At 38.7% G+C, this 14,322-nt stretch overlaps 1 protein-coding gene across 2 annotated transcripts in view; it reads right to left on the bottom strand.

The window, feature by feature from the left end:
• stk39 (serine threonine kinase 39) overlaps positions 1-14,253 on the bottom strand; it is a 33,938-nt gene extending 19,685 nt beyond the window's left edge. Inside the window, exons 1-11 of one of the 2 annotated variants that reach the window (XM_034304810.2) lie at positions 13,795-14,253; positions 11,412-11,524; positions 10,448-10,556; positions 8,947-9,088; positions 8,058-8,113; positions 6,368-6,477; positions 6,006-6,107; positions 5,361-5,494; positions 4,874-4,922; positions 4,715-4,780; positions 592-663 (exon numbers count right to left, since the gene is read on the bottom strand). In XM_034304810.2, coding sequence (XP_034160701.1) covers positions 592-663; positions 4,715-4,780; positions 4,874-4,922; positions 5,361-5,494; positions 6,006-6,107; positions 6,368-6,477; positions 8,058-8,113; positions 8,947-9,088; positions 10,448-10,556; positions 11,412-11,524; positions 13,795-13,909 — 1,068 coding nt within the window. In that variant the 5' untranslated portion in view covers positions 13,910-14,253. The remainder of the gene's footprint in view (positions 1-591; positions 664-4,714; positions 4,781-4,873; positions 4,923-5,360; positions 5,495-6,005; positions 6,108-6,367; positions 6,478-8,057; positions 8,114-8,946; positions 9,089-10,447; positions 10,557-11,411; positions 11,525-13,794) is intronic. The other variant, XM_026913146.3, reaches the window with a different exon arrangement.
• Between the last annotated feature and the right edge of the window lie 69 nt (positions 14,254-14,322).

A 14,322-nucleotide genomic window follows, 5' to 3' on the forward strand; every position in this document is an offset into this window, starting at 1 on the left:
TAACAGCATAAACCTATTCAATCTGTCTATTTGGCTTTAATTTTTTTTTTTAAACAAAATACAGAATCTCCTTCTAAACCAACTTACTATCAAGTGAAAACTGGTCCAGGGATCTGTACTGATAAAAAGCTGAATAAATCCAAATTCTTTCCTAACCTTAACATCAACCCAAATTTAGACCCTTAAACTCCTGGCTTATTATTTAGATATTCATCTTAAAGCATATTATTCAGTAATCACAGTGAAACTAATAGGATAAATGTATGTAGTTACAATAATGATGATGTAAGTCTGACCCCTCCCACCCCTGCCCTTCCCCCACCCTCACCCTGTGTGTTTCGGGCATTTAAGGGATTAATCTAGCTTTAAAGAGACCCGCTCCAAGAAATCTTTTACATTTACACAACACCAGTGACCAGGATTACAGCATACAAAAGTGACAAAAGAAAAGACATCCACATGCACACACAAGTACACACCGATTGAAAAGAGGGCTAAATCTACAAGGCCTACAAATTTACAAAGCGCTCCAATCTACAGTACAAAGCTGAAAGGCAGCTACAGCTAAGAGTCAAATGATGAAGCATGTACCCTTCTGCCAGCATCATGCTCCCTCTCTGAACACGCCGGCAGGCCAGCGTCCCTTTGCCTCTCCACTGGCACCTTCAGCAAAATAATACATAAATAAACAAATATCTGTTCAGTCTCACAGACATCATCTACAAGCTCTGAGTGTGTGAATATGATGAAAAGTTCAGCAATCCCAGACCTCACACCTACACATAAAAAAACAAATATTTCATGTGCCAAAACACCCACTACACCATGACTAGCAGCATACAGATTTACTCACCTTTATTGCTCACTCTCTAATATGCCAAAAGCACAACATATGTAACATGTTGTGTAAAACACAGACACAGTCCACATAACAAGGAACGGTAAGAGAAAGGAAGCAATGGCATTTACTCTTGATATTCTGTGCCTGCAATAGTTCCATCTCTTCAACATAGCATCTACATCTCTAGTGAATTCACTCCATAAAATAATTATTTGAGATGAGTTAATTAGGCACTGGCCACGCCTGTCCTGCCGAATCAAGCTCATCCCGTAGCTCCTGACATCCTGCCTGACTGAAACCAAAGAACTCATCTGCCCCCTGTTGGCCAAACAGCAACACTACAGCAGTTCAGACGGATCGTGGGTGAGGTGTACACGTCACTGTTCAGAGAAATGAGCACCTGCTGGTTAGTTTTCCATTCATATATCAACAGCTAAGTGAGCTGAAAGATTTGTGATCCACTAAAAAGAGTCAGGTGAAGTTCAGTCCACACCAGTGACAAAACAATTACTGTGAAATCATATATTTGTTTTATCATTCAATGTCCTCACTCTGCTTTCTCAAGGTCATCAGACCAGCATATTTTTCCACTTTTATCAGACTCTAGTAAAGGTTGGAAAAGGGGATGGTATTCATCCATCTACACCAGGCACTGCAGTACAGTGGCTTTGGTGAAGTCTCACTTGAGCAAAGCCAGAAAAAGTGAGCTGTAAAGCGAGAGAGAGAGGAAATTGGATCTGGTTTCAGAGGTGCTCAGGTCACAGAATCCTCAAGTCACAATGTTGTTCTTGTGCCCTCCATTTCCACAATAACTATACACATTTCTATCCAACAAGGTGAGTAACAGACACAGAGTTAAAAGACAGAAACCTTATAAAAGCTCACTATTTCATAAGAGCCTTGTTGAACAATGAAACTAATTAAAACAGAATGTGCTCTCATTTTATGGTCCATTGCAGCAATGCCTGCCAAGTAAAAGCATCATCTGCTTATAAGTCCAATTACTCAGTTGTGCTGCCATAATCATCTTCTCTCCATGATACTATTAAAATTGCATTTCTCAAAGGCTCCCATCCCTGCATACTGAGATCAGGATGACTGCAACTGCTGTCAGAAGTATTCACAGACTCTGTCCCACCCCATCGGATGTGACTGTATAAAGCTTTCTGCTCTCTTTCTCTATGCTAATGCTAATTCACTGACTGCAATCGATTACCAAATGTACGAACAGCAACGTAGAGCCCTCCAGAGGGAAGACGAAAGCCATTGTGACTACTTACAGCGACACAGAAACAGTAAAGTGGTGTGGTAATTATGAAGCTCTTAGTCTTATGGCACAGGTGTATTATTCATGCTGAGATTTTAAGTATTTTCTACCAAGATAATTCCAGTTTCTATTAAAATAGATAGATTAAAATAGCCACTTATCATAAAAAGAAACCTCATATAAAAGTGCTATAAAATTGATAAATGGACTTCATGTAAATACACTGTCACAGAGATGTGTGTGACACAGCTTCAGCTTCTTTAGCCAAACACCTTTCATCTATGTTACTTCCTGTTTATTCATTCCCTCTGATGTGCTATCTGTTCTTTTTTTTTTTTTTTTTTAGACTGAAGGCAGAAGGAGAGAATTGTGATCTCAGTCTGATCTCACACTCAGTTAGACTGTGAGTAAAAAGCAGCCTAGCATGCAAATGGTTGTGTTTAAGTGGAGTGCTCGGTTGCCTAAGCAGCCACATTAAACCCCATTTGTCTTTGTCTCCTGTCGGGGCCTAGATATGTTACAGTCCCCTGAATGCAGGAGTCGACACTGCATTCGTTCTGCATGGGCGAGGTTTTCTGCTTGCTCCTGCTTCCTACCTGATTGCATTTGTGCGCTGACAAACAGATTCAAAGGCTACACAATCTATAGCAACGAACAACACAAGGTTTGGCAGCGGTGCAGCTGTCTGGGACAGTTACCGCTTAAAATAGAACAGGCAAAAGGTCAAACGACCAAAAAAGGGAAGAAAGTCACTGCTTTTTCAGCAAGGTAGGTTGTCTTTGAATCAGAGACGAACTCATTCATTTATTCCTGCCTATGCAGGACCTTATGCAATTACTTGCAACCATGTCTCATCTCTAAAACACAGGCATTTATAATATTATTCAGATTATTATTTATATTTATAAATGATATTCTAATTCATCCATGAGAATGTTATTAGTATTTGCAAGGCTAATTCCATAGCAGTTGTCTCTTCTCTTTAATTAGTATTAACAAAATGATTAGCCGTTACAGTTGTCCGTTTGTTCTCTCAGCACTGATTACACAACAATATCAATGTTTAAAAGAACACAGACGCTGGAAAATGCCTCATCACCCATGACCAGAAGCACGGGCCCTTTAATCAAATCAAAACGGAGATAAATTCAATTTAGATTGCAGCCAAAGACAATAAGGAAAATATCTAAATAAAACTCTTTTTTTATATATGCAGTGTTATATATTATTTATTAGTGTTATTGTGTTAACTAGAGTTATATGGTGATAAACATACTGTAATAGTGTTGTCTTTTATGTACTTGCCTGGTATTCAAACAGGCAATGAAACAGATTCTGTGAGGTAATGTTGCTGGAAGGACAATGTCATGAATTCCCCCTCTCAGTGCATAGCGTGTTTTCCAGCACAGTGAATGCTGCTCTCATGATTTGTTTTGAGTTCTCTCCATATGCTTTTTGTTTACACTGCCATGTGCCTTTGTTTTGTTCCTGTCTCCGCCCGGTCCCATCATTCCTTACCTAATGTGTGCACCTGTTCTGTGTTTAGCCTTTAATTAGTTTGTTGATTTTTACCCTCCTGTTCCTTGTCTCGATGCGGAAACTTGTCGATTGTTTTGTTTCCCACTTTATATTTCCACGTTCTGTGTTTAGTGTCTTGACCCTTGCTTGTTCCACTGCTTATGATTGTGGATATTCCTCTGATGACACTGCCTGCCTGTGCTTTGGCCTATAACTATGATTACTGGACGTGCCCATAGAACACAAACGGTGAGTTTATTTAACACAAATTTTTTAACTCACCATAGATCCATGCAATTTAACACTGACCTTATTATTATGTTTGCTTACATCAGTGTCTCATTCTCACAAAACCCATAGGAATGAATGTCATATATTGTAGTCAGAGTCGCGCACAGACCTACAACAAGGTTAACTCTAAATATGTAGATCTTGGACAAGGCTGCTCCTTAAGTTTCCACAGTGCTATGACATTATCACTCATCATACTCCTCTCAAGTTGCTGTATATGAGCTTATCACTCAACACAGTCCTCTCGATTTGCTGTATATGAGCTTATCACTCATCACACTCCTCTCAATATGCTATATATGAGATCTGTACAGGACAATGTGATTATTGTTAATTTTATGTATTTATAAGTAGTATATAACACTCTTTAATAAAAGGCTGTGATTAATGTGTTTATCTTCGACTGCTTTAAATAAAGAAAAAAAAAGTGCAACTCAATAAACCAAGTCAATATTTACCAACTGCAAAGTTCAGCCTAAGGAATAAATAAATATATTGCGGATTAAAATGTCTGGTATATATATTTTATCTAATAGCCATAAACAGCTGCAATCACAGGGTAGGCGTGTACCTGAACACCACAGAAAGACCAGAATGGAATCGCTGAAAGAAGTCTTTCTTCTGTCTCTGTAACTAGAGTGTTTAGACCTTGTGGAAAAAAGCAGCAGTGTGTAGCGGCAGTATTCAAAAAAGGAAAGCACCACATTGACCAAACCTCACACACCACAGCAAGTCAGTACAGGGTGCACTGTGATGGCCAAAGTGGCTCAGAGCAACGTGTGATGAGAATGAAATACCTTTTTAGCTCTTTGGCTTATATTTGGTCCTTTACAAAGCAGCTTTTCAATCAAGTATTCCCGGTTCTATAATGGTAAAGCAGAGAAGAAAAGATTTTTTAACTTTAAAGCACAATAAGCTGTCTGAACTGCATGGAAAATAAATAAATAAAACTGTACCTTGGCTTTTTGGAAGAATTTACATTTCAAAAGTTCTGACGCAGTTGGCCTGTGGAGATGTGCAAAAGTGCTCGAGTATGTAAACATGTCATGTGGGCATTCTTAAAATAGACTTATATTTCCTGCATTAACCACAACAGGTAATTAAGGTAAGGGCCCCTGTATACAACAGCGAATATTTAGCATAATTACATATGCACAGAACGTATTTTAGGGTAAGCCTTTGGAATAACTACTGACATGGGCTCATTTATATCAATTTGACCATAATTGAGTTTTTCTACTGGGAGCTTTATAACACTGAATCCCTTTATTGATTGTGACTGAACATATGGCACAAAGTAGAAGCCCGGAGAGAGATTTTCTTTTTCGCTCACTAAAAACAGCACACTGAAAAATGGTAATTATTCAATAAACTTTCAAACAAATTTGCTATAGTAAGTCGTTGTTCATCTAGTTTTCCAAATGGGAAAATATAATAATGTACCTCTTAGTCGGGTCCTTTTGAAGGCACAGAGTTATTAGTTTCCTAAAAGATTTCCCATATTTCTTTAGCATCTCTTTATCCTCCACTTCTGTCTCTAAGGTTGGGGGATCATTCTGCAGTGTCAGCATTAAAACCTACACAGCAAGGTGAAGAAAGCAGGGTCACAATTAATGGCTGATGAAATGCAAAAATTGCACTGCATTGCAAGATGTCTCAATTAGACATTTAGCTATACAAAATTTACAAGGAAATGCTTTGTACTCCAAAGAGGACAGCAATAAATGGCATCGCAGCACTGCAGTGTCAGTGTAAGTATTATTTGTTTAAGGACACTTCTAGAGTATTTACAACATAGCATAACCTTCATGGTATATCTATGTCACTATGTCTTGCTTGTTACAGTGTAGAGTCATACCTCTATATTGTCCCACCAGTGAATCAAAGAGCATACTGCTAAATATTAGTTGCCTAAATCATTTCCTAGGTTTCTTAAATATAATCACCCTGCAATCTTATCAAGCTTACAAAACATTTACATAGAAAATAATTCAATATTTCTCAGTGCGTTTTCTATTTTTCAGTTGACTTCAGTTCACTGACTTCTAGTCTCTACTCAGTATTGAAAACAGGAAATAGTACCATTACCTTCATAGGTGGGTATCGATGATAGGGTGCAGATCCTGTGGCCAACTCTATGGCAGTGATCCCAAAACTCCAAATGTCAGCTTTGAAATCATAACCTCGTACCTAAAGGAAATAGAAGCACATATACATAACAGATAACTAATCAGAGAAAGCAAATTCTGAGATACAGTGTCAAAACATTAAACGTAAACATGTGTGTATTGCAAAAATACAAAACAATGAAAAACACAACAGGTCTAGTGGATTTTTCTGGCGTAACTGACAGACGTCCCTGTGTGGTCCCTGTCTCTTACGCTGCAGGCAAGCTGGAGGCAGTCAGTTACTATGAGCAACAGTAGTGCTGATTTCATAAACAACCCTACCTGTTCCATCACTTCTGGAGCCATCCAACATGGAGTTCCCACAAAAGTTTTCCTAACTTTATGTCTGGTTACGTCTCCTCCAGTCGCCAGGAATGCACTCACCCCAAAGTCTACAGTGAGAATTATTCACATGATTAACTGGAACGGCTGAATCTGTCACAGTTCAATACTTTTCCTAAACCGGCTTAAGCTGTATTTGGCACAAAATAAGCATACAATGTAGAATCAACTAGATTAGATAAATATTAAATTTGCAATAGCTTTATAAAGATTCCTCAATGATCTTTTTATATCTAATAGTTACAATTATAATATGTATGAATGCCTGTATTGAACATTCTAGATGTGGTACGTGCACAGAACTTCAGGAAAGTTCAACCTAATTGAGGTATGCATGCATGCAATCCCCAATACTGATCCAGTGCTGACACGATTCTCTTTAATTACTGTAAACTGTTTAAAAGATTTTGTTGTGAGGACTCCCTGTTTGTTTCTCTCACAGCTGCTGGGATGGAAAATAATCCTAAATTGTAAATAATCCTAAATAAGATATCTGACTTTGCATAAAAAGTAGACAACTGGCAGTCATCACCACAGTCAACAACAGGTTTGTCCAAATGTATTTTTAAAAAAAATAGCTCAGTGGATTGAACTGAAAATATCTCTTCTCTTTCTGATAACAATCGAGAGTTTCAGGACAATATCTGTCCTGCTACTGACACTCACTACATGACTGGTGCATCGCTAACTTGAAGTACATGTTCCCCAGTTTGCAGCCTTTAATAGTCAATAGTAAACAAGGTCAGCATGGGTTACATAAAATCAAATCAATATGCCTGCTCTAGATTTGCCAGTTTATTATCAGGACAAAAACAATCCCCATCAGTATGTCCATTTCAAGCCTCTTTCTCTGTACATATTCTCTGTTATAGCCTTGTGTCACCAAATATACACTTTTCTACTTATACCTTCTACCTAGCCCAGAGAGGAATCAGAATAGACTCGACTTTGTAGTATTTAATGTAGTATTAAGACAATGGTGACAACAGTAGAGGAAATGTAGAAATTATCTTACTGAGTTTCATACAGGTTTCACTCAGCTTAAAAAGCACAAAACAATGGTTTATTAACTCCTTCTGTGTAAATACGTATAACTGACGCAATCTGCAAGGGTTTAAGCTAAAGCAATATAAATCTCATTCATAAACCCCAGAAATAGCACATTGGCCATGCGCAGTCTGACTCCCCTAACTAATTACTGCAGCATTTTCACAGCTAAGGAAGTTTAATTAATGTAGAGCTATAAAAAAAAAACCTTTATAGTTCCAGGAATCCTTCAATCCTATCTTAATTGGTGCTGTTCACAAAATAACACTTTGAATAGGATTAGGTTTGCTACTTAAGCATACAGCATGCCAAAGCCTTTGGAAACATTTAAGCATATTCTAAATGTGATTCTACATACTACAAAGTGTGATTATTTTAACATGATCGTGCGCAGAAAAATATGTTTTAAATGATGCAAATGAGTTTCCAAACATGATGGCTCTTGTCATTTCACAGAAGAATTTCAAATGCGTTTCACCATGCCTTTTGATGCCTCTTGTCAATATTTTCCAAAATATTATATTTCATGGAATTTAAAAAAAAATACCCTCTGGTCCAAAAGGTAATGTACTGTGAATCAAACCTGCTATCTGCACTGAGCCGTCCTCTCCCAACAGGATGTTCCCAGCTTTCACATCCCTAAGGTCAAACATTAAGAACACATTCTTTGTTCATTCCTCTGTGACTTCATGACACAAGAGACAAGAGTCTGGTAATTATTTTTCCAATACAATATACACCCAGTTGCCAGTTTATTAGCTACACATGCCTTGTATCTACAGTGACAGGTTGTTTTAGCAGGTACACCTACCATACATGTCACTCTGTAAGTATATTGTTGCTCTTTTGCTATGCACAAATTTATCAACCCCCCACCCCCCACCCCGTACATCGGAAAGGCACTGGCACAGGACCACCACTGACCAATGTGACAAATAAAACTTCGAATCTTTGACTCTTATTATACTATATCTCATATTATTAGTGTGATGGATTATTCATAGTTTATCACAAGCAGCAGTGTTCACTTACAACACTGCGTTCAGTTACTGGCCACTTATAAACACAACTACTGTGTCGGTCCACCGTCTGGATATACTGTCAGAGACTAAAGCGCTTCTTTTTTCCATGCACAGTTTGTGTTAATTGTCCAGCACTTTGTCAATGTCATGGCTGAGAATGATCAACTGCCCAAATAATATCTCTAGCTCTATTGTAGTTTACTATTGTAGTCTTTCCATTGAAGGGGCTGATAAAGTGTGCACTAATTGCATGAACTGTGCTTCAGCCACTAATTGTATAGCGTATGGTAGAGTGTATATAGTGTATAGTGTAACCCCATAAAATCATCAAGGAGTGTTGGTATAAGGGAGATGTACCAAATAAACTGGGAAATGAGTGTCCATATGTGCCCATTTTGCATTAACAATGAACTGTCAACAAGAGAGTATAATTTTGTAGGATTTTCCTACCTGTGAATTTGTCCATTTCTGTGCAGGTAATCAAGACCCTCTAAGACCTCTTTTAAAATAGTAGCTATCGTGGGTTCATCCAATACGCCATTTCTGTGCTCTCCTTTGCTACATGCGTGCTTTATGATGTCCAATACTGATCCTGAACATGCACACACACACATAAACAAAAACACAGAGTAAGCTTGTGCTATATTGATTTCCCCTGCTCGCCATTTACCATTTTAAAAATCATAATAAATAATTTAATTGTCCAGAACTGATAGCTTAAAAAGACAGGAAAAACTAGCATGTCCAACATTTCAGGTTTATGGAGTGTAGGGGAGGGCCTAATAATGTCACCAGCTGTGGAGTCAGGAAATGCTTGCCGGCAGTGGCAATTTGGAAAACTCATGTCTGAGGTGTACCACCACAGGAGGGGAAAAAAACAGCATATTTAATCACTTTCATTATCATCATTAACATTATTTGAAAAGCGTTAGGTTTGACACTTCATTCTAGGCCTACTTAAGCCTTTTAGGTTAAAATCTTTGTCCTTTTTTCTCTTTGGCTGAAAACCAAAAGTATGTTTTTTAAACATTTTTGGCCAATTTTTTAATGGCATCCTGATTAAATATAGTTTTATTGTGTATATATTAATTATACACTTGTCAAACGTTAGCTAAGTCAAACATACATTGATAGATTTTATTTCATATTAATTTACTTAAAACATGAAAGCATCTTTCAAGCAGCAAAATCAAGAATAGAGATTGCTAATCTAAGATGGGGAGAAGGGGGCGGGGCAAATCATGTGTGCACAAATCATGTGCAAATCAATCCAAATTCATATGTCAACTGGACCATCTCTCATTTTATTTGGGAGAACAGACTGCTGTATTATTGAGTGATAAACACTGGAGCACACTCCAATGTTAAGCTGAAATTCCCCTTTGCAAAATGCATAAAAGTGTGTAGCGATGATTAAATCGTTCTATGGAACATGCCTACAGCAGGGCATTTAAAAATTCTTTGTTCAGAACACACAGAATGATAAGAATACCCCTATAAATTACTAGGTTCACCTGAATAGTGTATCTCTATAGCCATCAAGCTCCAGTGAATGGGAAGTGCAGAGGTGGATACTATTACTGGCAGCAGGGATTATATGAGCCCCTGTTGCACTGTTGATTGCTATCAGGGGTGTCAGTTAGGTCTCATAAACAGTACTCAGCACTTTACACTATCCTGCAGGTTTGCTCTAAGATACTATACAAGAGGTAATTGGATTTATGTGCGTTCATACACATTTTGTATATGATGTAGAAGATACTCATTGCAAAAATAAAAATCCTTATATCCTAGCTTGTCTGAGTTCAGTGGCTCTTTTTGTAATTCAGAAAGATGCAGGAAATGTGTGATGTCTCCACAAACTCCTGAGAAGACATGTGCTTGTGTTTGGCCTTGTAGATTGGTGAAAGTTAAGACAGATGAAGCATTGAAAAATCGAAAGTGTTCTTACCTCCACTCAATAGTTTCATAACCAACCAAAGCTCATCCTTCACCACAAATGAGGTATAATATGTCACTACATTCGGATGGTTGCACTGGCTCATGGCTTGGATTTCTTTCTAAATTGAGACAAAAGATCATGATATAAATAGTTCTAAAACTTCTGTATTTAAAAACACACTTTCATTGACATGTTAATTAGTGAATTCAAAGCCTTTTGTGTGTATCTCTATTCTATTTAGTCTCTTTGTAGTCTAGGACTATATTCGTTCATTAAACTTTATGATTGCTCTTGAGATCTGCTACTTTTCAAGAGTCTTCTTTTTACGCTCTTTACGCTTCTTTTCCCAAACCACAGATTTCTGCAGAGGGCTTGTTTATCAAAAGCATCTTTCATCAGAATCACAGAATCTAAAATGAAAAAGATTGATCAATATACTCAGGTATGGATAGCACTGTTTGTATGGTTGGTGCTTTAACTGACAACTGGTAAATTCAACCTAAGACTGGAAATAAGTGGATTTTTTTTAATTTTCCTGTAGAACTCTCTGCAATGCAGAGAAGACCAAGATATGAATTGATTTAAAAATCAATCTTAAGCTACTGGCAGACAGCCATCATAGAGCCATCATTGGCAGACAGCCATCATAGAGCCATCATTGGCAGACAGCCATCATAGAGCCATCATTGGCAGACAGCCATCACAGAGCCATCATTGGCAGATAGCCATCACAGAGCCATCATTGGCAGATAGCCATCACAGAGCCATCATTGGCAGATAGCCATCATAGAGCCAGCATTGGCAGATAGCCATCATAGAGCCAGCATTGGCAGATAGCCATCATAGTCTGTTAGAGTGTTAAATTTGAATAAACTCTTCTGTGTGCAGGAGTGGAGATCTGCAATGTTAAGTCTCACTTTGTACACAAAAGGCAGAGGCAGTAAAGGGAGTAAATCACTTTTTCCAGTCTTACCAGTAGTTCTTCCATGCTGGTCTGGCATTTCTCCAGGTTGATCCTCTTGATGGCCACACGTTCTTGTCGAGGGAGGCAGAGAGCAGCCTGGACTACTGCTGTGGCTCCACTGCCTACAAATGACAAATAAGAGCACTTTATTTAACACACCTCAAACTTATGCTTTCAACTTAACAGGTGGAAGCACATTCAAGGAATCAGTGACAGAAATGAGGAATGATCCCAGTTTATGGGCTGAAAGCGTGAGGAATAAAACACTATAGAGCATGCCGGTATAAAAAAATAATCAATGACGGAGTGGCGGCACACCCAACACGTTTTATTCCTTTTTTTGGCCAACAATTACATTTTTTATTAATTATATTTTATTAAGAATGACACATCATACCTTTTATTCACTGAATGTTGTGGAACATCCACAAAACCAAGTTAATAAGACAAAAAGTGCAGCTTGTCATCTTAACAATACAACACAAATCCCTCTGTCCTAAAGATTTTCCTGTGTCAGCACTGACACTGATGACTCCTTCCAAAAAGGCTAAACAATCCATTTACATGGGGGATCCATCATACACGTTTTTATTACAGAAATTAAAATGTATTAGAACGAGCGCATTAATGTAAACCTTGTGTCCAAGCTGCTGTTATAGAAAATGAATCCACACCTTCTGACCAATCAGAATTGAGCATTCAGCAGCACTGTGGTATAAAAGTCTGCAAAGAATAACACGCACAGCTAAACTGTCAATATGTTGTCTTATGTCTGTCTAATGGGGTTGTAATGTCCACCATAGACACAATGACTCTGCATCCCTGTCTGTCCATTTTTGGTTTCTACTTTCAAGCATCATTACTGGTCATAGTGTCCTGTTCTTCTTTCTTTGAATGCTTCACTTATTGCACATTTCGTGTGACCTTATTTAGTCATTGTGAAGTGCTTCATATCTATTCAGCAATTCTAAGATGCAAGTCTAGTTTCCTGGTTGTCTTAGTTTGTGCTTTGTGTATTGAGCTTTCTTCTATGATGAGTTTATCAGTCAGTGTTTTTGTCGACTTGTGTTTTGATCACAGTCTGTCTGACAGTGAGCTTTTCCCTCATGCATGTTACAGTTGTCCTACATTTTATTCCTGATATGCACTCAGTACCTCTGTATGACCGGTGTTCACTCGAACTCATTTAAGCTTCCAGCAGACATCGCATGTTAATCATTGTATACATGATCAATAGAGGAGGCCTGTTTACAAACACTATGCACAGAGAGAATGTGTGTTCCACCACACACACACACACCATGCCAACTGCTGCTGACAGATAAGGAGGAGGGGGTCCTGAATACAGTGCTGATTAGGAAAATAGAGCAGATGAAGTGCACAGGAGCTGTTCAGCAGCGCTCCTGCTTATCAGCTGATATGATGATAGCACTCTAACACTGCTCGTCTACTGTATCCGGCTTTATCTAATGGCACCGTGCCATAAAAAGCATGTTTGGTCTTTCCGTGTTTTGGTTTTCAATGAGGTATGACTAAGGGAATTGGGTTAAAGTGCCATTTAATAGTGTGGGAGATCAGCAAAGTGCCATGTATCAAACAATTAAAATCAAAAGTTATTTAACTGATGAACAGGATATCAAGTGCAAGCATCATCCAACAGAGGGCGTGTAGAGGAGAACAATCTGTGACTAGAGATCAACAAATCAACTAAAAGTGACTGAATGAAATGACAGTAAAGATTGGACTGATAACAAACATAAAGAGAACAATAATCATAATACTATTAATAATAATAATATCACATATAGATGATGACTGACATGACAGGTACTGACATAAGATTATAAATAATGTTCCTCTTAATATTAGTACAGTATACACAGTGATGTAATAATATGATAATTACAGTGATAATTAATGCTGCTAATGGAGTTAACAAGCTAATATTAATAAGATCTTACTTACTTAGTTCTGCCTGTATGCCTGAAATACTGTGCTTTAGCCTATATTATAGCAGCTTCACAGCTGGAGAGAGAAGGCAGAAGACCTGAGGTAGACTTTACCTGTGCTGTGGCCGTAAATCAGGTCATTTCTAGCCACAGCGTCAGCAGAAAGCAGAAGAAACTGTTTGAATTTAAACTCGCTGACAAACCGGAGAATAAGATTTCCGCCTAGCTGGTGTAATGCGCTATAGTGTAGATGAAGCAGAGAGGTGAAAGCTGACGGTGTGTCACATCCGCATTGCATTAGTGAGCAGCAGAGCGCTCACACCACCGCCTGCTGCTGCTGCTAGTGCACATGAAAAAGCCGGTACAGGCCCTCCCTGTCATTCACTACACATTCACAACCAAACACCGCCATTAAAACTCACTTTCACCATCCACTCACTCACCTATAACATCCTGCAGCTCGTACGCCTCCTTCACAATTGGCCAACCGGCTGTGGTTCCCGCTTGCGGACTGTGGCCGGTAGCCGGAGCCGCAGATGAGTGGCTTCGCTCCGCCATGATGCTGCGGATGGCTGCGCTACAGCCAGGAGCGGCTATGCTAGCGGCTAACCGTCACAGCGTCCTCAGCTGGCTCTAGCGGAGGTCGCGTCCACATCAGCACCCCTAACCAGCGCACTAAATAGGGCGCCAGAATAGTGCGCGAGATGCCGCATTCGGACGTCGCCGCTGATTACTTTTCAGTTGTTAGGGTATTAGGAGGTTATACTCGAGCGTTCATAGCTAATATTTCAGTTCATTCATAACCATGTGCAGTGAAACTAATTTAAGTAGGATTTAAAGATTAAACATTTGTAAGGATTAACACTGTAACATACACCGTTTAGATGTAAAGCTGCTGTGGCTGTGTGACGACATTTTAAAGAGGAAGTTCTTAACAGAGTAGTGGGAGGTGTTATGTGGCTGGTCAGTGG

The sequence above is a fragment of the Pangasianodon hypophthalmus genome, chromosome 5 (assembly GCF_027358585.1).
Source record: "Pangasianodon hypophthalmus isolate fPanHyp1 chromosome 5, fPanHyp1.pri, whole genome shotgun sequence".
NCBI classification, from domain to species: Eukaryota; Metazoa; Chordata; class Actinopteri; order Siluriformes; family Pangasiidae; genus Pangasianodon; species Pangasianodon hypophthalmus.